This window comes from Protopterus annectens, chromosome 8.part1 (assembly GCF_019279795.1).
Source record: "Protopterus annectens isolate FY-2018-M chromosome 8.part1, PAN1.0, whole genome shotgun sequence".
Classification (NCBI taxonomy): Eukaryota; Metazoa; Chordata; order Ceratodontiformes; family Protopteridae; genus Protopterus; species Protopterus annectens.
The window spans coordinates 442,673,957-442,696,910 of NC_056742.1; the positions used below are offsets into that span (position 1 = coordinate 442,673,957).

At 40.9% G+C, this 22,954-nt stretch overlaps 1 protein-coding gene across 4 annotated transcripts in view; it reads right to left on the reverse strand.

Annotated features, from left to right (window-relative positions):
- LOC122810396 (solute carrier family 12 member 4-like) overlaps window positions 1-22,954 on the reverse strand; it is a 2,349,234-nt gene that overhangs the window by 260,169 nt on the left and 2,066,111 nt on the right. For all 4 annotated transcript variants that reach the window (XM_044081998.1, XM_044081999.1, XM_044082001.1 and 1 more), the window contains exon 19: window positions 13,176-13,345. In XM_044081998.1, coding sequence (XP_043937933.1) covers window positions 13,176-13,345 — 170 coding nt within the window. The remainder of the gene's footprint in view (window positions 1-13,175; window positions 13,346-22,954) is intronic.

Here is a 22,954-nt window from a genome sequence, read left to right on the forward strand (position 1 = left end):
GTTTGTAATCCATTTAGCTAGAGTAACTTTAGATACTGCTTGACCCAGGTGATTAGGGGAAAAGATATAAAAACCTGATCTGACTTCCTGACTGCTTTGTTTTGTGAAGATAAAATTCTATCTGTCTGCACATCAAGGAGATGAAAGATGTAGTCTTTATTAGGAAAATCTGGAAAAAAGGACTGGTAACTGTATGGATAGGCTGTTATTTTCCAATGCCACTTTAGGCAGTAAGGAAGGGTTAGTCCTTAGAGAAATCCTGTCTTTATGAAAAAAAAAATGTTAAGGGGGCTTTGGCTGATAGGCGTGGAGTTCAGAAAGTCTTTTAACTTAAGTTACAGCTACCAAGAAGATTGTTTTTCACGAAAGAAATTTCAGATCAAATTTGTTTGCTGGTTCAAGGGGTTTCAAAGTTAAACCTTGAAGGATCACAGTAAGATTCCAAGGAGGAGAAGGGTCCTTTATCGGGGGTCTGAGAACAAATAAATGCCCTTCATGAAGGCCTTACACAAATTGGAAGAAGCCAGAGAAAAAAGAAGGTATGTTCTTACCATAACGTTCTATCTGTATTGTTGATCCTCATTCATTCATTACTGATGGGTATCGGTTCTGTCCTTGGAACAGACTCGGCCTTTATAACAAGCTAGCGCTAGACAAAAAAAAACTTTCGAGCTAAGCTTACCCATAGTGCCCCTCTCCCTGTTACCTCAGATTGAGTTTGCCCAGAAGAGAGAAGCCGGAGGCTTTTCTGAGCAAGTTCCCTAATCCGGGATTTGTAACAAATCTGAACCTCCAGGAGTCTTTCGGAAAGGGAAGGAGGGTGGGATGTAATGAATGAACAAAGCTCAACCACACAGATGGAATATTATTGTAAGAACATATCTTCTTTATATGATGTTGTTAATCTTCATTCACTCACTACTGATGGGACAGAGTCCCAAGCTAATTTATGCCTTGGGAGGCCCTATGGAAGAATATTCCTGAGCACCACTGAACCGAAATATGCTCTCCCCCTGGAGACCAACTCCAATTTGTAATGAGTGATAAAGGTATGAGGAGTAGCCCATGTAGCTGCGGCACAAATATCATCCATGGAAGGTCTTGAATGAAAGGCAACAGATGTCGCCATTGATCTGGTTGAAATGTGCCTTCTCATTAGTCGGTAGAGGACTTTTATTATGTTGACAGGTGAAGCATATACAATTTCTCAACCATTTAGATAAAGTTACTTTAGAAACAGGTTTTCTCAAGTGTGGTCCTGATTAGGATATGAATAACTAGTCAGATTTTCATAATGATTTTGTTCTGTTCAAGCAGAACTGTAATTGTCTATGTACATCCAAATAAATGCAGGCAGTACTCTTCTTTATTAGAAAAATTGGAAATGAAGACTGGCAGGTCAATTGTTTGATTAATAGTCAAATCTGAAATAACTCTGGGTAAAAAGGAGGCATTAGTCCGGAGAGATACTCTGTCCTTATGAAAGACCATGCAGGGACGTTTTATGCACAAGGCTTGAAGCTCAAATATTCGCCTTGCTGAAGTAATAGCTACCAAGAATAGAGATTTCCAGAATAAAAATTTTACATCGCAAGTGGCAGCAGGTTCAAAACGGGATCAGGTCAAGGAGTGAAGAAGTATTGTCATATTCCAAGATTCGACTGGCTCTTTCAAGGGTGGTCTAATGTGCAAGAACCTTTTAAAAAGGTTTTACAGAGGCAATGAGCAATTAAGTCTAGGAAGCCATTGTGGAAATTGGAGATAGTAGCCAGGTGGACTCGAATAGCGGAGGCTGGCACTCCTGAATGTAGAAGGTGTGACAAATAGTGTAATGCAGCACTAACTGGAGTTGAGACCAAATGGTGAAATCTCTTCCACTTGTTGAGATAAAGTTTCCTGGTGGATGGTTTGTGCGAAGCCAGAAGAATGTTAGTACAAGGGAGGATAGTTTATTTTGCCTGGTGATTACTGGAAGTGGAGGAACCACGCTGTCAGCTTGAGACTTGATATTTTCGAGTATACCAACTCCTGTGGGTGTGACAGTAATTTGGGAGTTGGGTCTAGAATCCACAGTTGGTGTACTAGGTGAGGCCATAGGAAGGGGAACCAAACTTGTCGAGGCCAAAATGGGCAATGAAAATTACTCTGCTTCTCAACCGAAGAGCTTTCTTTAGGAATTGCGGGATCAGAGGCAGGGGAGGAAAAGCATAAAGAAGTCCTGTGGGCCAATCGTGCACTAGAACATCTCTCAGGGACTCCCCCTGAGGGGGAATTGGTGCAAAATAGCTGCTGCACTTGTGGTTTGCAGGGCAAGCAAACAGATCACAGCAAGGCTGGCCCCAGCGACTGAAGATCTCCACCACCATTACAGGGTTGAGGGACCACACATGAGGCAGCAAGATGCATCTGCTCAGCTTGTCTGCAATTACATTGAATCCCCAGGAATGTGCATTGCTATCAGAAAGCGGTTGAAAGACATCGCCCATTGCCAAATTCTCATGGTTCTCGACACAATGGGTAGTATTTGGCCCCTCCTTGTTTGTTTATATACCAGACTATGGCCATATTGCCTGACTGGATAGCAAATGTTCCTGAAGGGAGAGCAGATTGGAATGTTTGCAATGCTAGAAGCACTGCCTTAAACGCTAGAACAGTGATATGTAGGTTGGCCTCCATCGGGGATCAAGCACCTTGGACTGTCCTTCCTTGGAAATACTCCCCCCTTAACAGGGAGGTGTCAGTGGTCACTGTGACGGTGGATTGTGATGGGGAGAAGAGGTGACTCCAAAGGGCCTTTTCTGGCTTCATCCACCAAATGAAGTTTTGTCTGCAGCAATTTATGTGGCTCTGAAAGGACATGTGATGGGTCAACGGACACCACTGAGTCGCTAAGAGCCACTGTAGGAGTCTCATGTGCAGTCTTGCTAGGGGAACTATGGTGATAGATGTTGCCATTGATCCAAGTAGCTGAAGGACTGCACGAGCTGAAACCTTGTCCTGCGAGAGTATCACTCGGAGTTGACATCTTAGTCACTGTAACCTGTGAAGTGGGAGGGAGACTCTAGGCAAGACTGAGTTGTTACCCTATGAATTCCACATTTTGAGAAGGAGCTAACTTGGATTTATCTTCATTTATATAGAGCCCTAAGGATTTTGATAGCTTTAGGGTGTAATGTAAGGCTGTTACCAGTAGATGCTTGGTGGGGGTAGTAAGGAGCCAATCGTCTAGATACAGAAACACCCGAAATCTTTGCAGTCTCAAGTGAGCTGTCACCACTGCCATGCATTTGGTAAACACACTGGGGACTCCAGAGACCAAAGGGTAGAGCTCGAAATTGGTAGTGATTGGCTCCCAGCCAGAAGCAGGAGAATCTCTGGAGCGTTTATCCATTTTTATGCGGTAATATGCATCATGGAGGTCTATCGAGCACATCCAATCGTCTTTCTCCAGAAACAAAAGGATAGACTGAACTGTGACCATACGGAATTTCATTTGTCTGAAGAACTTGTTTAGGATGCTGAGATCCAAAACTGGCCTCCAGTCCCCTGTCTTCTTTGCCACTAACAAGAACCTTGAGTAATGCATGGATCCTATTTGGCCTGGTGGAACTGCTTGGATGACTTTTTTGAGCAGCTTTTGAATTTCTTGAGTTGCTGCCTCCCTTTGACTGGTTAGAATGTCAGGGATTCACCTTAGCAGTCTTGGAAAAATATCAAAGGGGATATTGTAGCCTCTGGTTATTATAGTCTGCACCCAAGAATCTATCGTTATGGATTGTCAGGCAAGGTGGTGCAGAGAAAACAGTCCCATGACTGCTTCCAGAGGTAAGCAATCGGGCCGCTCTTCAGGAGCACTGATGGGGCTTGTCCAGAGAAATGATCCCTAGATCCCTGAATACGCGGACCCCCTCTGCCTCTGGGGCATCTTCCTGATGAGTTTCCCCCTCTGCCCCAGGGAGAAAAACTCACCACATGTGTCATGGAAAGGACCCTGGGACTTTCTATACCACATCTTTCCACTCCACCGATTCCTACAAGATCACTGGGGAGTGGAAAAATGTATGCACACAGTAGACAAGGTCTTGCCATCCTTCTCACACCTGGCTAATGTGTCCTTTACCTTTGGGCCAAAAAGAGATGAAGCATCAACAGGAGCGTTGGCAAAAGAAGACTTAAAAGGGCCTGCAAAGTCACATAAACGCATCCAAGTGTGACGTCTCAAAACAATACCTGCACCCACTGCTCTAGCCTCCCCTTCGGTAGTATGAGAAATCAACCGCATGGACGAATTAGAGATGGATTCCAGGGTGGCAAGCTGTGAGGCAACTTTGTCACGTACCTCATCAGAAACTGCTCCTGCTAAAGTTCCCGATAGTTACGTAATTAGGTGTCTCTGGTGACGGGTAAAATATGCTACGTAATTCAAGGACCGAATGGCAAAAGTTGATGAAGTATATACCCGCTTCCCTAGCCTATCCATCATCTGAGACTCCTTTATTTCTTGGGGAATAAAGTAAAACAGAAAAAGACAGACAAGGATGTGCTTTTATGCCATTGTTGTTTGCTTTAATCATGAATGCTACTATGAACCCAGCCACTGGGGATGCACAAGCCAGTGCATTTCTTTGTGCCGGTCCCAAGCCCGGATAAATGGGGAGGGTTGCGTCAGGAAGGGCATCTGGCATAAAATTTTGCCAAATCATACATGCAGACAACAGTACAGAAATACATACCGGATCGGTCGATGCCAGGGTTAACAACGACCGTCACCAATACTGTTGGCCAACAGGGTGCTGGCAGAAATTGTGCTACTGTTTGCCGGAGGAGGAGAAGAGGGGAAGGCATGCCCGAAGGCAGGTAAAGGCTAGGACTGTGATAGTGAGGGTCAGAACTTTGAATGTTAGCAGTATGACTGGTATAGGGAGAGAGCTAGCTGATATGAAGGACTGAAGGAAGGTTGGTATATTGTGTGTGCAAGAGACCAGATGGAAGGGGAGCAAGGTTAGGTGCATTGGAGGAGGTTTCAAATTGTTTTATCATGGTGTGGAATGGAGTACAATGGCATAGGCATTATCCTTGAAGGAACAGTATGCCAAGAGTGTTTTGGAGGTGAAAAGAGTGTTGGATAGAGTGATGTTTATGAACCTGGAAATTGATGGTGTAATGATGAATGTTGTTAGTGCATATGCTCCACAAGTTGGGTGTGCGATGGATGAGAAAGAAAAATTTTGGAGTGAGTTGGATGAAGTGGTGATGACTGTACCCAAGGGTGAGAGACTGGTGATTGGAGCAGATTTCGATGGGCATGTTGGTGAAGGGAACAGGGGGGATGAGGAAGTGATGGGTACGTATAGTGCTAAGCAAAGAAATGCAGAAGGTCAGATGGTAGTGGATTTTGAGAAAAGGATGGACATGGCTGTGATGAATACGTATTTTAACAAGAGGGAGGAGCATAGGGTGACATACAAGAGTGGAGGAAGATGCACACAGGTGGATTATATCTTCTGTAGAAGGGCCAGTCTGAAGGAGATTTGAGACTGTAAAGTGGTGGCAGGGGAAAGTGTAGTTAGGCAGCATAGGATGGTGGTTTGTAGGATGACATTGGTGATCAAGAAGAGGAGGATGAGTGTGAGGGCAGCACCAAGGATAAAATGGTGGAAATTGAAGAAGGGTACTTGTGAGGTGATGTTTAGGGAAGAGTTAAGACAGGCACTGGGTGGCAGTGAAGAGTTACCGAATAGCTGGGTAACTACAGCAGAGCTAGTAAGAGAGATGGCTAGAAAGGTGCTTGGTGTGACATCTGGAAAGAGGAAGGAGGACAAGGAGACCTGGTGGTGGAATGAAGAAGTACAGGAGAGTATACAGAGAAAGAGGTTGGTGAAGAAGAAGTGGGATTGTCAAAGAGATGAAGAAAGTAGACAAGAGTATAAGGAGATGTGGTGCATGGCAAAGAGAGAGGTGGTGAAGGCTAAGGATAAGGCGTATGAAGAGTTGTATAAAGGTTGGACACTAAGGAGGGAGAAAATGGCCTGTACCGATTGGCTAGACAGAGGGACCGAGCTAGTAAAGATGTGCAGGAAGTAAGGGTGATAAAGGATAATGAGGGAAACATACTCACAAGTGAGGAGAGTGTGTTGAGCAGATGGAAAGAGTACTTTGAGGGATTGATGAATGAAGAGAATGAGAGGGAGAGAAGGTTGGATGATGTGCGGATAGTGAATCATGAAGTGCAGTGGATTAGCAAGGAGGAAGTAAGGACAGCTATGAAGAGGATGAAGAACGGAAAAGCTGTTGGTCCAGATGACATACCTGTGGAAGCATGGAGGTGTTTAGGTGAAATGGCAGTGGAGTTTTTAACTAGATTGTTTAATGAAATCTTGGAAAGTGAGAGGATGCCTGAGGAATGGAGAAAAAGTGTTTTGGTACCGATTTTTAAGAATAAGGGTGATGTGATGTGCAGAGCTGTAGTAACTACAGAGGGATTAAACTGATCAGTCACAGCATGAAGTTATGGGAAAGAGTAGTGGAAGCTAGGTTAAGAAGGGATGTGATGATTAGTGATCAGCCGTATGGTTTAATGCCGGGAAAGAGCACGACAGATGCAATGTTTGCTCTGAGAGTGTTGATGGAGAAGTACAGACAAGGTCAGAAGGAGTTGCATTGTGTCTTTGTGGATTTAGAGAAAGCATATGACAGGGTGCCTAGAGAGGAGTTGTGGTATTGTATGAGGAAGTCAGGAGTGGCAGAGAAGTATGTAAGAGTGGTACAGGACATGTACGAGGGTAGTGTGACAGCAATGAGGTTTGCGGTGGGAGTGACGTATGCGTTTAAGGTGGAGGTAGGATTACATCAAGGATCAGCTCTGAGCCCTTTCTTATTTGCAATGGTGATGGACAGGTTGACAGATGAGATCAGACAGGAGTCCCCGTGGACTATGATGTTTGCAGATGACATTGTGATCTGTAGTGAGAGTACGGAATAGGTAGAGGAGACCCTGGAGAGGTGGAGATATGCTCTAGAGAGAAGAGGAATGAAGGTCAGCAGGGCTAAGACAAAATATGTGTGTGTGAATGAGTGGGAGGATAGAGGAATGGTGAGGATGCAGGGAGTAGAGGTGGCGAAGGTGAATGAGTTTAAGTACTTGGGATCAACAGTTCAGAGCAATGGTGAGTGTGGAAGAGAGGTGAAGAAGAGAGTACAGGCAGGATGGAGTGGGTAGAGAAGAGTGTCAGGAGTGATTTGTGACAGACGAGTAAGAGTGAAGGGGAAGGTCTACAAGAGGGTAGTGAGACCAGCTATGTTATATGGGTTGGAGACAGTGGCATTGACAAAAAGGCAGGAGTCAGAGCTTGACGTGGCAGAGTTGAAGATGTTAAGATTTGCACTGGGTGTGACGAGGATGGACAGGATTAGGAATAAGTATATTAGGGGGTCAGCCCAGGTTGGAAGGTTTGGAGACAAAGCTAGAGAGGCAAGATTACGTTGGTTTGGACATGTGCTGAGGAGGGATGCAGAGTATATTGGGAAAAAGATGCTAAGGATAAAGCTGCCAGGTAACAGGAAAAGAGGGAGGCCTAAGATAAGGTTTATGGATGTGGTGAAAGAGGACATGCAGGTGGTTGGTGTGACAGAGCAAGATGCAGAGGACAGGAAGAAATGGAAACAGTTGATCTGCTGTGGCGACCCCTAATGGGAGCAGCCGAAAGAAGATGAATGCTATTATGAATGGATATAAGGAAGTTATGAGGGAGGTGACAATTGACAAAACAACTTGAGAATTTTTTTTTCAGTTGCAGAGAAGATATTTTGTATAATTAAACATTAGAAGTTAGTATCACAAGTTGATGGGTGCATACACGTTATGAAAGGTGGAGTTGCACGTAAAGAAAAAAATGTAGAGCATGTTGGAGAAATCACAAGAAGCTACAGATATTTTAATTCAAAATAAACTGATGTTCTGTTATCAAATAAAAGGAGAACATCATTCAAGTATTGAGAAATGTATTTTCTGAAATATACAAGTTATATTTAGAAAGGATATGGTACCACCCATAGCAAAAATTTGTAAAAAGTCTGTCATTTTAGGAAAAGTAAATCACTTTGTGCAAATACAACTTTTGCTAAAGAAAATGGAAGCAGAAAGGATTTTTTTTTTAAACTATATGAGAGTCAAAACTCTCAGTGCAACAGACATACTTTATATACAAGAGAAACTACGACTATGCTTTAACCAGTGTTATTTTTTTTTCCTTTTAAGATGACAACAGTAATAATTTATGAGAATTTTTGTGATGAATTACAGGGGTGGAGAGTCAAATAAAAAAAGATTACATATAATACAAATTAAGAAATCATTAAGGGAAAAATGCAACAGTGACTGTAGAAAATAGAAATTTCATAGCAACATTGTAAATATTATGCTCCTAGTTGGCAAAGCTTACAGGGAAATATGAAACAAGCCATTTTAAGCAGAAGGAAATAGAATAGGAAGCTAGTATATCAGATTTTCAGTAGAAACTTTCTCACAAAAGATACCAATAAAGGGAAACATGAGATGAAGCAAAGGAAGAGACTGGGTACACATTAAATGAAGGCTGTTTAGCTGAAGAAACAACACTTTTATTTTTGAATGCAAATGGTCTGAACAGTTTGGGGAGTTACTAGAAAAAGTACTAGGGTGAAATACCTGCAAGGTATTAATAAAATAATTGTATTTGATCATACAGAAAAAGAGAAAAGCTTAAAAAAATAAATGTGTCAGGTGCAAATGAAGGGGTAAAGTTGATAACATAATAGAGGCATATTACTGGAACTGGATGAGCATAAAATGCTGAGACATTAATAATGTTATTTTATGTGACTTTTCTTTTAAATGAAGATGCAATTTATGCTGATAATGTCCTGTGAAAAAAATATTTTTTTGAGGGGGTGGATTTTGAAGTTTTTTAATCTAGTACCCCTACTCCTTCCACTAAATATGCCACTGACTCATTCATATTCACTTGTGCTACCATTAACAAAGGCAAATAAGACCACAGCTCTCAACCAATCAGGGACAAATCTCAACAGAATTAGACATATCCAGAAATAATCAGGGACAAATTACAATAAGGGACACTTTTAAGTATTAGTACTGTTAACTTGATGCATTGACAGGACAAGAGAATGTAAATTAAAACATTTTCTGAAGTAAAAAGCACATAATAAAAATGTCAATAATTAGAGTTACGTGTAATTCATTACCTGTTCTACACAAGTCAAGTTTTAGGAGGGATTAAGATGGACAGAGCTAAAATCTGAGTCAAAACCAAGGATGTCTCAGAAGATCAGGGACCGTCGAGAGGTATAGATGAGACCATGGTCAAGTGCTCATCCAAAGGATGGCACACTCACAAATGCAGTACCTCTTCTTATGGTGCAATGGAAACTGACTCCAAGAACCTGGTCTGGTGGAAGAAATCATAGCCTGCTACCTACTGAACCAATGACAGATTAAGTGCAATCTCACAAATCTATGTAACCAGTTTGCAGATCCAGTGAACTCAATTCACATTCCCAACTACATCCATCCTCAACTCCTTTTCCCCTTTTTGCACATGGGGTCAGGGTGTCACTTCAACAGTGACAATCATCTCAAGCGAAGGTTTACACTGTCAGGTCGCTAGCCATGCTGCGGTAATTCATCAGTACCACTCACTTGCACCTACAGCCAATTTAGAATGTCCAGTCCATCTACTGCATGTCTTTGGAATATGGGCAGAAACAGGTGCACGTGGAAGAAAATGTCCAGTCCATCTAGTGCATGTCTTTGGAATATGGGCGGAAACAGGTGCACGTGGAAGAAATCCACGCAATAGCAGGGAGGATATCAGACAGCACAGAAGGCACCACAGCTGAGAAAAGAACCACAGAACCTCTCGCACCACCGTGGCTGCTATCAGACAGCACAGAAGGCACCGCAGCTGAGAAAAGAACCACAGAACCTCTCGCACCACCGTGGCTGCTATCAGATAGCACAGAAGGCACCGCAGCTGAGAAAAGAACCACAGAACCTCTCGCACCACCGTGGCTGCTATCAGACAGCACAGAAGGCACCGCAGCTGAGAAAAGAACCACAGAACCTCTCGCACCACCGCAGCTGCTATCAGACAGCACAGAAGGCACCGCAGCTGAGAAAAGAACCACAGAACCTCTCGCACCACCGTGGCTGCTATCAGACAGCACAGAAGGCACCGCAGCTGAGAAAAGAACCACAGAACCTCTCGCACCACCGTGGCTGCTATCAGAAAGCACAGAAGGCACCACAGCTGAGAAAAGAACCACAGAACCTCTCGCACCACCGTGGCTGCTATGGGGCAGACATAGCACAATTAAGCACTGGAATGAAAATATTTTCCTCATCTAAAATCCTAGTAGCAGATTTAGATTATGCTTAGGATGCCACTTCAAGGAAGCTCTCAATGAAAAGAAACTGGAATCCCTTAAAGAAGTCACTTCATATCACTCTAGCGAATTAAAGCAATTTACAAAGATGTGACATATTTTGAAGACCCTTCCACCTCTGCAGAAACGGCTCATATCTGGGAGAATGCATTTCAACTCAAACAGGAATGAACTGGGTCTTTCTAACTGTGTAAAGACAAATGTCAGACCTGGGAGAAAGCATTAGAACTCAACATTCATCTCCCAGCATTTTACACTTCAGGTTTACAAAAAGGGTTACAGCATGCTTTAAAGCAGAAAGATAATTCTGCCATACAAAACGAAAGTGGAATATGTATATTTCAAGACTGAACAGATGCGGATACTCTATGAACTGGACTTGTTTGTTATAAATTCTTGCAATCAAGACAAAAAAGCTTCTGCTTCTTCATTCCTCATGACAGCTCTTGGTAAGAGAGATGCATTCTCCATCCTATCGACTCAAACCTTAATGCATGCTTTAACTTCATTCTCCATCCTATCGACTCAAACCTTAATGCATGCTTTAACTTCATTCTCCATCCTATCGACTCAAACCTTAATGCATGCTTTAACTTCATTCTCCATCCTATCGACTCAAACCTTAATGCATGCTTTAACTTCATTCTCCATCCTATAGACTCGAACCTTAATGCATGCTTTAACTTCATTCTCCATCCTATAGACTCGAACCTTAATGCATGCTTTCACTTCATTCTCCATCCTATAGACTCAAACCTTAATGCATGCTTTCACTTCATTCTCCATCCTATAGACTCAAACCTTAAAGCATGCTTTAACTTCATTCTCCATCCTATAGACTCAAACCTTAAAGCATGCTTTAACTTCATTCTCCATCCTATAGACTCAAACCTTAATGCATGCTTTAACTTCATTCTCCATCCTATACACTCAAACCTTAATGCATGCTTTAACTTCATTCTCCATCCTATAGACTCAAACCTTAATGCATGCTTTAACTTCATTCTCCATCCTATAGACTCAAACCTTAATGCATGCTTTAACTTCATTCTCCATCCCATAGACTCAAACCTTAATGCATGCTTTAACTTCATTTCTTCCAATTCAGAAAGCACTTCTCAAAGCAGAACAAGGCACAGTCAGCTCAATTCAAAAAGCTCTGTTATTTACAATACATTCATGGCATTCTTGGCTGACAAGCCTGGTCATTCTTTAATCAAAGTCATTACCTCGACAAGTTCTTAATGAAACAACAGGGTAAAAGCAAGGCCTTCTATTTTAGTTTATGAAATCAACTAACTTGCAGAATAGAATTTCAGTTCTTAACAGCAGATTCTCTTCCACTCGAGTTCCAAATACCTTACAGGAAGGTAAAAAGACCTTATGCAAATAAATACATTCAGAACTTAGGCTTTGTTGCTTGTATTGTGTTCAGGGTCTGGATCCTTTGCATTGCCCTACATCAAAGTTAATAGGCAACGGAATCATTTATTTGACTCAAACTTGACTTATTCCTCAAAGCCCTACCTTGAGGGAAAAGTCTAATCAGATCTGCCCAAATAGAACATCTGTTATTTACTGCTAGTGTTAATACAGCCTGTATATGCTCATTCATCCTTAATGCAAAGTCCTAAAGAGTCTAAAAAAGTTAAGTATCAAAGTGAAAGCTGCTTAGTGTCTCACTAGGGCAGACTTAAGTGCCACAGGCCCAAGTCCCAGATAATATATCATCCTGCAGTGTACCCAAGACTAGACGACTACATCAAAAATAATAATATACATATGTGTGTGTGTGTGTGTATATATATATATCTATATATATATATATATATCTATATATATATATCTATATATATATATCTATATATATATATCTATATATATATATCTATATATATATATATATATGGATCTAGGGCTTTTGATAGAAAGATCAAAAGCCCAAATCCATTACCACCAAACACACTTTAACAAAAGCACTTTCACTGAAAAAGTGCTTTTGCTAAAGTATGTTAAAAAAAAAAAAAAAAAAAAACCACAAAATCTACTTGAATGCAGGGGGGGCAAGCCCCCGAGCCCCCCACACCCCTCTACTTCTCACTCCGAGGTCACACTGCAGTGGGGAAAAGGGAATTTTCCCTTACCGCACCGTAGTATGACCGAAACAAGCATACTTACGAGAAAGTGCTGCTTCTGTGAACAGCACTTTCACACAAGTATGCTCATCAAATTGGGATTTGGTGAAAGATGCAGTCGAGCATCTGTACGGATCTTATATATATATATATATATATATATATATATATATATATATAGATATATATATATATATATATATATATATATATATACACACACATATACACACACATACATATATCAACAGGAGTCTGTATTAGTGTGTGAATATTTGAACGCAATTCAAACAAAGCCAAACTCGAAGACTTGCATGAAAACCTGATTAAAGCAGGGGGCTCATGACAGGCATTATATTCTCTAATCTGCTGGAACTCCATTGAGGGCAATGACTGCAAAATATAATGCTGGTTGAAACAAACTGCATAAAATTAGAAAAACAGCAACAAAAGTTAATTCAATTAAAGTTAGCAACCAAGAATTAATACAAAATGGATTGAAGGCTTAACAACTAGTGGAGGTGGGGGATTGGCATAATGGTCAAGGTGTTTACCTCACAAACACAAGGTACAAAGGTTGGTACACACTGTTCTTACCTTGTGTTGCTTGAGAAGAAAAGGAAGTAGCATAAGCAAGCCCCCATCATGAACTATCCACCACACGTCAATACTTCCTTCAAGATAACGCTCATGATTACTAGGGTAAAATGAGACATTCTTGGGCACCAACAAAGCCTGATGCGCTGCTGTAACACAGCGTACAGTATCTGTAAGAAAAAAAACAGGGAACACTTTAAACATCAGAGAAGTAATACAGTAAATTTACTTCACAAATGAAATAAATATGTTCCCATTTGACATGCTAATATTTTGTCACTTTGTTTTAATTTACAGCTTTGATCCCCCAATCCCCCCTACCATCTGCAATCTATTGCATCTTCAAGCCCCGTCTCCATCTTCTGCAACCAAAACCCCACATAGACTGACAACCTGCTAAGCAAGGAGCTCTGGAGAGTACAATTTGGGGATAGGGTACAGAGGAGATAAAAACAAACTGGTATGGTCATATTCAGACAGAAATGGAAGAGATTTTTATTTAGGCTCTTCCCACAGCTCCAACCCCAACCCCACCATGCAATTATATTAAAGAAGAAATATCTCCCCAGATGATCTCCTAGTGCCTTTCCAGTGATTTGACAGGTAGGCTAGACCTCCTAAGTCTTCAGTACAAGTATAATCCTGGCAGGGAATTCCTCTCCTTTTCCTGGAACAGATGAGCTGGCAAAATGTGGATAATTCGCACCCTCCAGCAGACTCCACTAAATGAACACAGATTACATGGATTGCAGTCAGAGCTCTGTCCCTCTGCACCATGGAGGCAACTTTCTACTTTTCAGTGTAAATGGGCTTTATCCCTACCTCTTCAGAAAAACTGAAGGAGATGCTCATTACAATACCGATCTTCAAGTCTTGCAAAAGGAAAATACATCCATGTGATACACTCACCATAAAAACGGCCAGCAGGATCACTGCTACAGGAAATCACGTACAACTTGGAATATTGCTGCAGAATATCGTTACTGGTTAGACATCCTGAGTACGAACAATAAATCCCACAGTACAGCTGTAAGGAGAGTAGCCCAGCTTAAAATAAAACCGCTCACCACACACTTTGGTCTGCTCTCTTTTAGTGTTCACAAACTGGTGGGCAGAGAGACTATACTAGGAAAGGTTCTTGTGGTAAAGAACAACTAAAGAAGCCAAGAGAGCAAGAAATATGGAACAAATAAAATGTATACATATGTAGTTTCTAAGAGTACACATCTCCGTATGGGTTTTATTTCTGCAAATTAACAATTTAATAAACCTCCTCAGCCTACACGTCCTTTCCCCATGTAGTTATACAGGACTTCTCTTATTAGATCTTGCTACTACAACCTCAGATACTCATCTTTAAGTTCCTTTGAAGTACTATATCCCTCAACTTCCCTCAGCCCCAGTTCAGTATGTCCTCTTTCACAAACCTCATTTCTCAAAAAACAAATACTGTATTTTCAGGAATGTGAGATGCTCTACTGCCATTTGTATTAAGCATATATCATGTTACCTACCGATTAATATCTGGCACAATGCTACTATAAAATCATGCAATTATTGTGCAATACTCCACTGTGCTCCTTACTGTATGAACAGATATTACACATTATTCTATTCTGCCTATGTATCTTACACTTAAATTTGTTCAACTGTACTGTATATTTTGCAGCTGTCAACTCGGCACCATAAAAATCGACTGCCAATCATTAGCGGACTGGAGTGCTGCTGTGGCGACCCCTAACAGGGTAAAGCCGAAAAGACAAACAAACATTTGTTGAAATGCATACTACGGTCATATTTTTTTGGAGCTTTCTCTACAGGCCTCCACTGAAAACAGGTTTCCAACCCAGCTGAACTTTCCCAGCAAAAAAATGCAGACAGACAAAACAGGAACTAAGTGTTTTCATAAACATTTTCTTGTATCTAAAAATGATTAAGCTTAATTAAAAATATATGGATCTGTGCGTGCAGACAGAAAGGTGCAAGAGCACACACACAGTCAGATAAAATGAAAGGGAATACATTTCCATGCTCCTTTACAGGCTCATAGGTAAATACACCTAGTCTTGCCCTTGGGTGCCTATTTTAAGTCAAGAAAAATGTCTCCTTTGGTGCTTAAATTAACCTATCCCAGTTGGTGTTGGACTGCCTTCCCCATCCGATGGTCCATAATTACATACTACTCCTAGTGAGAATAACTGGGATATCATCAAATAATTTGAGGGGATCCATGAGTGGGACACAGCAGTTAGGAGCTACCTCTGTCAATCTCTAGCACAGGGGCAGTCCTGGAGTAAATTTTCTATTACCCATTCACAGACCCAAGTTTCCAGAGTAGTGGCATCTTCTGCAAGATGTAGCCATCCCTGCACTGTTCTGTTAAAGTTACAGAAGAGGTTTAGATCCCTAAACAATGCATTTCTGATGCCATTTGACTTGCTAATATGTAGTAAATCCATCAGTAACAGGCCGGCTGATGCCTTGTATGCCAGACACAGGTCATCTCTTAATAGTCTGTAGGATACATAGTACAGTAACAGGGCTCATAGTCGGTCCATGCAGGACATGTTGTTCAGGCCTTGTATCCTTTTAGCAAAGTATCTCTGTGGTTATTCCAGTTGCATGTATTTTTAAACATCCACCAGGTTGAGTAAGCATGACCCACCCTTGACAAATCCATACAGACAGGTCCTTACTGATTAATTCCATAAGTCTTTCAATGGCTTTGCAAATGAGGTTGGTCAGACTTATAGGTCTGTGGAAGATCCACCCTAATGCAGGAAAATAACTGTTGCTGTTCTCGATTCACTTGTATAAAACCTGTGTGGAGCCTGAGGTTGAACAGTGTTGTTAGAGGGGTGGCTAAATTGTACTTCATGCTATGTAAGATGCATCAAAGGATATTTTCAGGACCCACTGATGCAGTACTTTTAGCGTTTGATTACTGTTCTTAGTCTTGTGTGATTGCTGGAGGTGAATTGGTTTCAGATATATCTTGTGGGACAGATGGAGAAAAGAAATGGGTAAAGTCTGAGTTGAATTTAGTTGGCCAGTAGGTTTGCTATTTGTTCAGCCTCAGTGTAGGTAATATCATTCCCAATCAGTTCAGTGCTTTATGAACATAACATATAAAAAAACAAAACAAACATCAGGACAAACCATGAATTAAGAACACAAGTGAAAGGCTAGAATATACTTCATCCATGGCTGACCTTAACATGCTTGTTGAGCATACGCAGATGCATCAGCAACCTACTGCTTGGGTTACTCCTTCACTGCCCTTATTACACTCTGTTATTAACAGAAAATGTAGCAACAACAGGCTCAGTTTGCCGTTAACCTAACAAACAGGTCAGTCAAGTTGGGACCATATTAATATAGCTTCTAATCAATTTTTATACACTACGTGGAAAAATCAAGGTTTTCATTTTAATTTGGATATAAATGGGTCACCCGGCAATAATACAGTCCTTGTACTGACTTCTATGTTGGACAAACTGAAAGAGTTTTACAGACTGTTACTAAAATATAAGAAAATCCAGTTGGAGAATTCCTATTTAGTTAAAGTCCAAATGTGTCCCTAAGGGACTGAGGTTATGGAGATTTTCCAAATGGGGCTGGACACAATCCGGATTTGTTGCATGAACTACATGCAATATTTGAAAGGGCTGGTTTGAAAATTCTGCGGTCAATTGTCAAGTATAACAATATGGAACTAGAATAGCTTTCTACCCAGTTGGATATTTTAAATTAATTAGGGAGGATCTTATTTTCGACCATTATGAGACTGACTATTTAAACGCATTCCGGATGGCTGATTACACTTGCAACCAAATATTTGAGCGCAAGTCAGCTAAATTAAGAAGAGATTTGGAGGACTACACAAAAGGGAGAGTATATCCAAAAAACACCTGGCTACCAAGGCAACCTCACTTCCTCCACTAATCATATTGATTCAGATCCTCCTATTGGAAACCAAGCATTCAAATAGGAGCCATGCTGAAACCACCACCCCCTTTAGGGCATGAAATGGTGAGGAAATCCAAAAGGATCAGGAATTACCATCAACGGAACCACCCATGGAATTCGAACAAAGTATATTTAGCTCAGGGAGCGAAACCCAAGAATTACTACAAGAAGAATTAACTAGGGAGCCAAAGTGTTCTATTTCTATTGAAGGTACTGACAATATGATGGCTGAATTTGTGTTGAATATTGATAATGATTTTATCATTTGTAATTACTCAGACGAACAACTGTCTGCAGTTCATGCTGATTTCTTGGTTAAGGGGTTTATGTTTGTGCCATCAAGAAGGGTGGATGTTACTGGTACTATTATTGACCTAAAACTGTATGTGAGGAAACTAAATCTAACTTTTTGGTTTAATGGAAAAGAGAATACAGTGGATTCCAATTATTTACACCGGCCTAGTGTTTTCAATGCCCCACTGCAACAACTATTAAAATTTTTTTGGGAAACTCTGTGAAATGGATATTCAGGACATTTGTAGCAGCCCTTGTAAAGTGAATTTCTGTAATTTAAATAAGAATGAACGGTGCTTACTACACAATATAGTGACCAATACCCACATCTGGGTTATGAAGCCAGATGAAGGTTGGGGAATAGCTGTCATGAGTAAGGTTGATTATTCTAATCAAATGAATGCCCTACTGCTAGAGGGTACATTTGAGACCATATCAAAAAAATGAGATACATGCCCTATGTTCTAAAATAGATGCATGTTTACAGGACATGCTAATGGAAGGCCTCCTTTCCAAAAATGATTTGATTTCATGGTTAATTACAAACCAGTAACTGCTAGCATATCTGGGGTCCCCAAATTGTATAAGAGTATTTCTAAACCTCCGTTTAGACCCACTGTAGACACAAAATGCTCCAAAATATTTTATATAGCAACATTTTATACATAAAATTAAAGAATGGGTTAATTAATGCCTGGCAGATTTGTAAGGACTCATGACTTTTTAAAAAAATGCTAAATACAGCGGTGTTTAAACCAGATGCAATTTTAGTCACCATTGATGACAATTTATTATCCGTTATTCCTCATGACATAGGTCTCCAATGGTTTTAACAACAACTGGTTAAACACACCCAACTTGACAATGATGGTATTTACGTAATAGTTAACCTTAAGGAAACTGTGCTTAAAAACAACTTTCTGTACTTTGAGGACCAATATGTCAAACAGACCATAGGGATAGCTATGGGTGCGGCATGCGCACCTATGTTTGCTAATTATTTTATGGCAGAATGGGAAGAATGTCGACTCCCTAGTGTATATGCTAGGGTTTGGGGTATGTACACCAGATTTATGGATGATATATTTTTACTATGGAATGATAGTGGAAAAGCTTTATGAATTTTTTATATACATTAACAATATGGTTGAATTTTTGTCTTTCTTGCACCTTTCACCAAGATAAGATAGCATTTTTGGACATACTTATTGGTAAAGGTTTGGGTAGGAACATATTTGTTTCCAATATTTATCGTAAACCCACATTTTCTAATTCTTACCTCCACTTTTCCAGCTGGCATCCTCGTTAGCAAAAAAAACAGTAGTCAAGGACAAGTTGGTTCATTTAGCTAGAATGGTGTCCGATAATGAAGTGTTTCTGTCAGAATGTGGTAGGTTAATGGATATGTTTCTAGCTAGGGGTTATCCAGAAGAACTGTTAATGGATATTAAAATGGCAGTTGTTAACAAAAGGGAATTAGGGGTCTAACTCCCCTATTTTAAATCAAGCCAATGCATTTTTGGGGGTCCCCAGTGAAAATGATAAAGACAAAGATAAAAACAAGGTGAATAGGGGACCTGGGACCCAAGTGGATGGAGGAGATAGGTTTACCAGGGAATCATCTCTGTAATAGAACCTCTTTTATTTTTTTTACTTATAGCTTAGATGTCCCAGCTATTATTGAAAGTATTAATAACAACTGGAGGTTATTTTTAAATGAAGTGAACTTCCTCGACAAGTTAGGATCAAAACCAGTATTTTCTTACAAAAAATACAGTGCTTTCAAATATTTGTTGGAAAACGGGGGGGGGGGTCTAACCAAAGGGATTCAAGCAGAAAGGGACTTATAAATGCGGTGCTTGCCCACAATGTAAACATATATTGGTGGGGGACACCATTTTATCCAAGATGTACAATATATGGCAAAAGCCAGTTTCAACTGCACCTCAAGAAATGTAATATATATATCTCAGTGTCATGATTGTCCGTTTTTATATTGGAGAAACCTCCAAGAGACTGAGACCGAATATATATGAACATTTTGTAGACATTAAAAGTAGAAAACAGACTAGTGCTCTGCATGAACATTTCCATGAATGGAACTCACGTTACATTTTTTGCATTTTTTAGACATTAAAAGTAGAAAACAGACTAGTGCTCTGCATGAACATTTCCATGAATGGAACTCACGTTACATTTTTTGTACTTGACTACCTTAATAAGGACCCCCGCAGGGGAAAAGTACAGATGAACATCTTAACTGTGAGGAATTATATTGGCAAATAAGATTAAACACCACTGTACATCCTGGGTTAAATGAATGTTTTTTTGCATTGCATTTTACAAATAAGGCATTATGAAGTTAAATAATTTAATGGTTTATGAATGTTATTAGAGTTGACTGTTTTAAGTTACATCATGTGACATGGTTGTATTTTATGACTGCTGCTTTCATCACAAATTTGTGCTGATTACTCTCTTACTTCTGGTCAAAACTTGCATTTTTTTTTGTAAAGTGTGTTGATATTATGATTGCACCACAGGGGTTTGTTTCTGGGTTGTCAGACCCTTTGCTAGGTTAGCCTTCCACCTTGTCAATAAATTAACTTCAATGATAGCTCATATGCAGCAACGTGGAACAAGGTGTCCAGTAACAGAATTATGGGTATGAAGGCAGGAGCCATCATTATTACAATGGCCGTTCAAAGTCCCTACATAAGGAAGTTGGCAATGCAATGATGACAGATGTCACTGCCACCCCCTGCAGTCAGAGGAGATGACAACCTGTGGGGCTCTTGGTCCCCACTAAAGGTCACAGAAGCATCACATTTCCTCAAACTCTCTGCCCAGGATAGGACAGCTGGCCATTAATCACGTCCGTCTATCTCCCAAAAGACCAATCCTACCAGTGACCTAGGTTTGTTCCTGAACTTGGGTCACTGGCAGCACAGTTACCCTGACTCAGTGCTAGTGCGCTGGCCATGATCCTGCTTATGTTAGCAGACTTTAGTAGATTCAGTATTCCACAGCGCTGTTGCTCTTTTCCTACCGTGATGCTGTTTCACTACAGTACTGCTATGGAACTAGCTGACTTGGAGTTTTGAGATTTTACGCTACAGTTGCTGGAGAATTAACAGCTTACAATGAAAAAATCTGCAACTTACTGTATTTGCTGCTCATCAAGCAGACTGTTTTGGATTACTAAGAAAGACCAGCTGCTTTCTGAACTGCTTTATTTCCCACACAGCTGGAAAAAACATCCATCTAAATGAACTGACAATATTAAACTTGGAGGTTCTGGCTTCTTTTGTGACCTGGACAAACATTTTTAAGCCCAAGACATATGAATTTTGACCATTATATTTACATAACCGGATAAAACATATCACCTGTGCAGCAGCTTGTGACCTTTGTGTAGGCTGCCACTGGCTGCAGCTGTTTAATGGGAATTACTTGAAGCTTTACTTATAGTGTTGTTGCATTCTACAGTACTTCACAATTCAAAATATTCTGGATGTATGCAACAGTATTTTCTTTTGGAAGGTGCCTGGATATAACCAGGCATTTCAGTTCAAAGAACCTCAGCCGCATTGCTGTAAGTGCATCTAAGCTGCTGACTGAGAAACCTACTGGCTAGACAACTGCTAATACTTACCCTCTAGGGGCCAAGTGCCAGCAAAACCACCTCTGCAGATCTCTGACATCTGACAGGATGACAGATGGTGAACCTGAAAAAATGCCCATTGCAGCAACATCCGGAACTTTTGTCTGCATGTAAATCAACTGTGTTAAGGGGACAGTAACCCTAGAAAGGGAATCCACCAAGAGTACGTTTACATCACTAGCAAAAGGAGTTCGGTACAGCCTAGTTAAGTGTCCCCATGGAAAGTAATGCCACTACCAGCTACCCTGCTTGTTTATATGAGTTACACAGAGTCTAAGTACAGTAGTAGTGGGTGGTGTGGCATATCTACAGCCACCTGAAAACTTAACTGGATCAGTAAATTCACCCACTGGCTGCTAAGTCCAGCCTAGCACTTGTTTGGTCTAACCCTTCCAAAAGTAAACATGGATTAGATTAAAGCCCTCTCAAAAAAGAGCCGAGGATGCAAGCATGTTCTTGAAAGTCCACAGCTCTTCATTACCTCTGAGAAGAGTGTACTGCCATGGCTTAAGGATGGGCAACATTTCATAGCAGTTGTCAATAAAAGTGATACCAGACTTTGTAGTGTCTTACACCACAGAAAAATCCTTGGGTGACCAAAATACTAGACTGACGTCACTGCACAGGATGTGCAAATAATGCCTAAAACACCTGCTGAAAAGTGTCAAAAGACAGAACCGTATAGGAGGCCTGATCCAGAGCTCTGCACGCACCTTGAAGAGGTCATTGAGGTGAAGGCATGTCTGTGATTAGCTGCTAGCTCCTTTCCTGGATAAGCGGCGTTGGATGGGATGGAAGAACGGATAGCTGACCTTTTGCTTTTTCTTGCTTGTGCCCTTTGCAACAACTGACCCCAACACTTTGTTCTTAGTTTTTTGCGTGGTTTCCTTTCCTTTCCTGGAGTAACAGGAACAGCTCCTAAAAAGACAAGTAATCTGTTAGAGAGGCTTTCTTCTCTTCCTAACTTAAGATTAATCCTGCCAAAGAAGGCTTTACGGGTCTGAATTGTGGGGAAGGGGATTTCAGTCCCCATCCCAGACTTGCAATGTATACATTCATGGCAGTCAGGACAACTGAAGCATGGCAGTTGGGCAGCAGCATTTTATACTGCTTCTGGTAAAGGACCCAGTAATATCCACAAATATGGTTAAAGATATGAGAGGAGCTGGACAAATTCACTGCTATCATGGCAAACAAAGGCTGCCTAGTGCCTCATGCTTGAGAGGAAGCAGAACAGAATGCTGCTGTAAACCGTGAAGCTACTGAAGCAGTGCAGAATAAGGGGAGATGGGAACAATGATACCCCACAACTCTGAATTAAGAGATGTCAGGTACATCAGTTAGACAGTCACCAAAGCGGGGATAAGATGCCATGATTCTAACTCTAACAAAAACAAAAAAAAAAAGTAAAAACAAAAAAAATATGACACTGAACCCAATCATGTGGCATGGAGAGAGCAAATCCACTGCTGGGGGCCAGGAAACACCAGGTTGGGGTAGCAGTGATGAGTTATGATGTGAATGTAGAGCCTGATGACACGGAGCTGACACCAGAGGAGGGGTTGATGAGGGAGAGTAGGGGTCAGAGCTAATGTCAGTGGAGAAGACATTAGTGCCTGACCATGAGTCTCCCACCTTTTGTTGAATGCCATTTCTTTGACAAATGCAAGGGGTGTGGTTTAATGTCGACGGTATGAATAGCCAAGTGGTGGACATGTCAATGGTGTGTAATGCTGAGACTTGTAAGCTGGGTTGGAGGGGTGAGAGTGTTTGTGCATGTGTATGCAAGTTAGGGCTGGGGATGAGTGAAGGATGTGTGTTGTATGCTTGTGTGAGAGTTTGTGTATTTTAG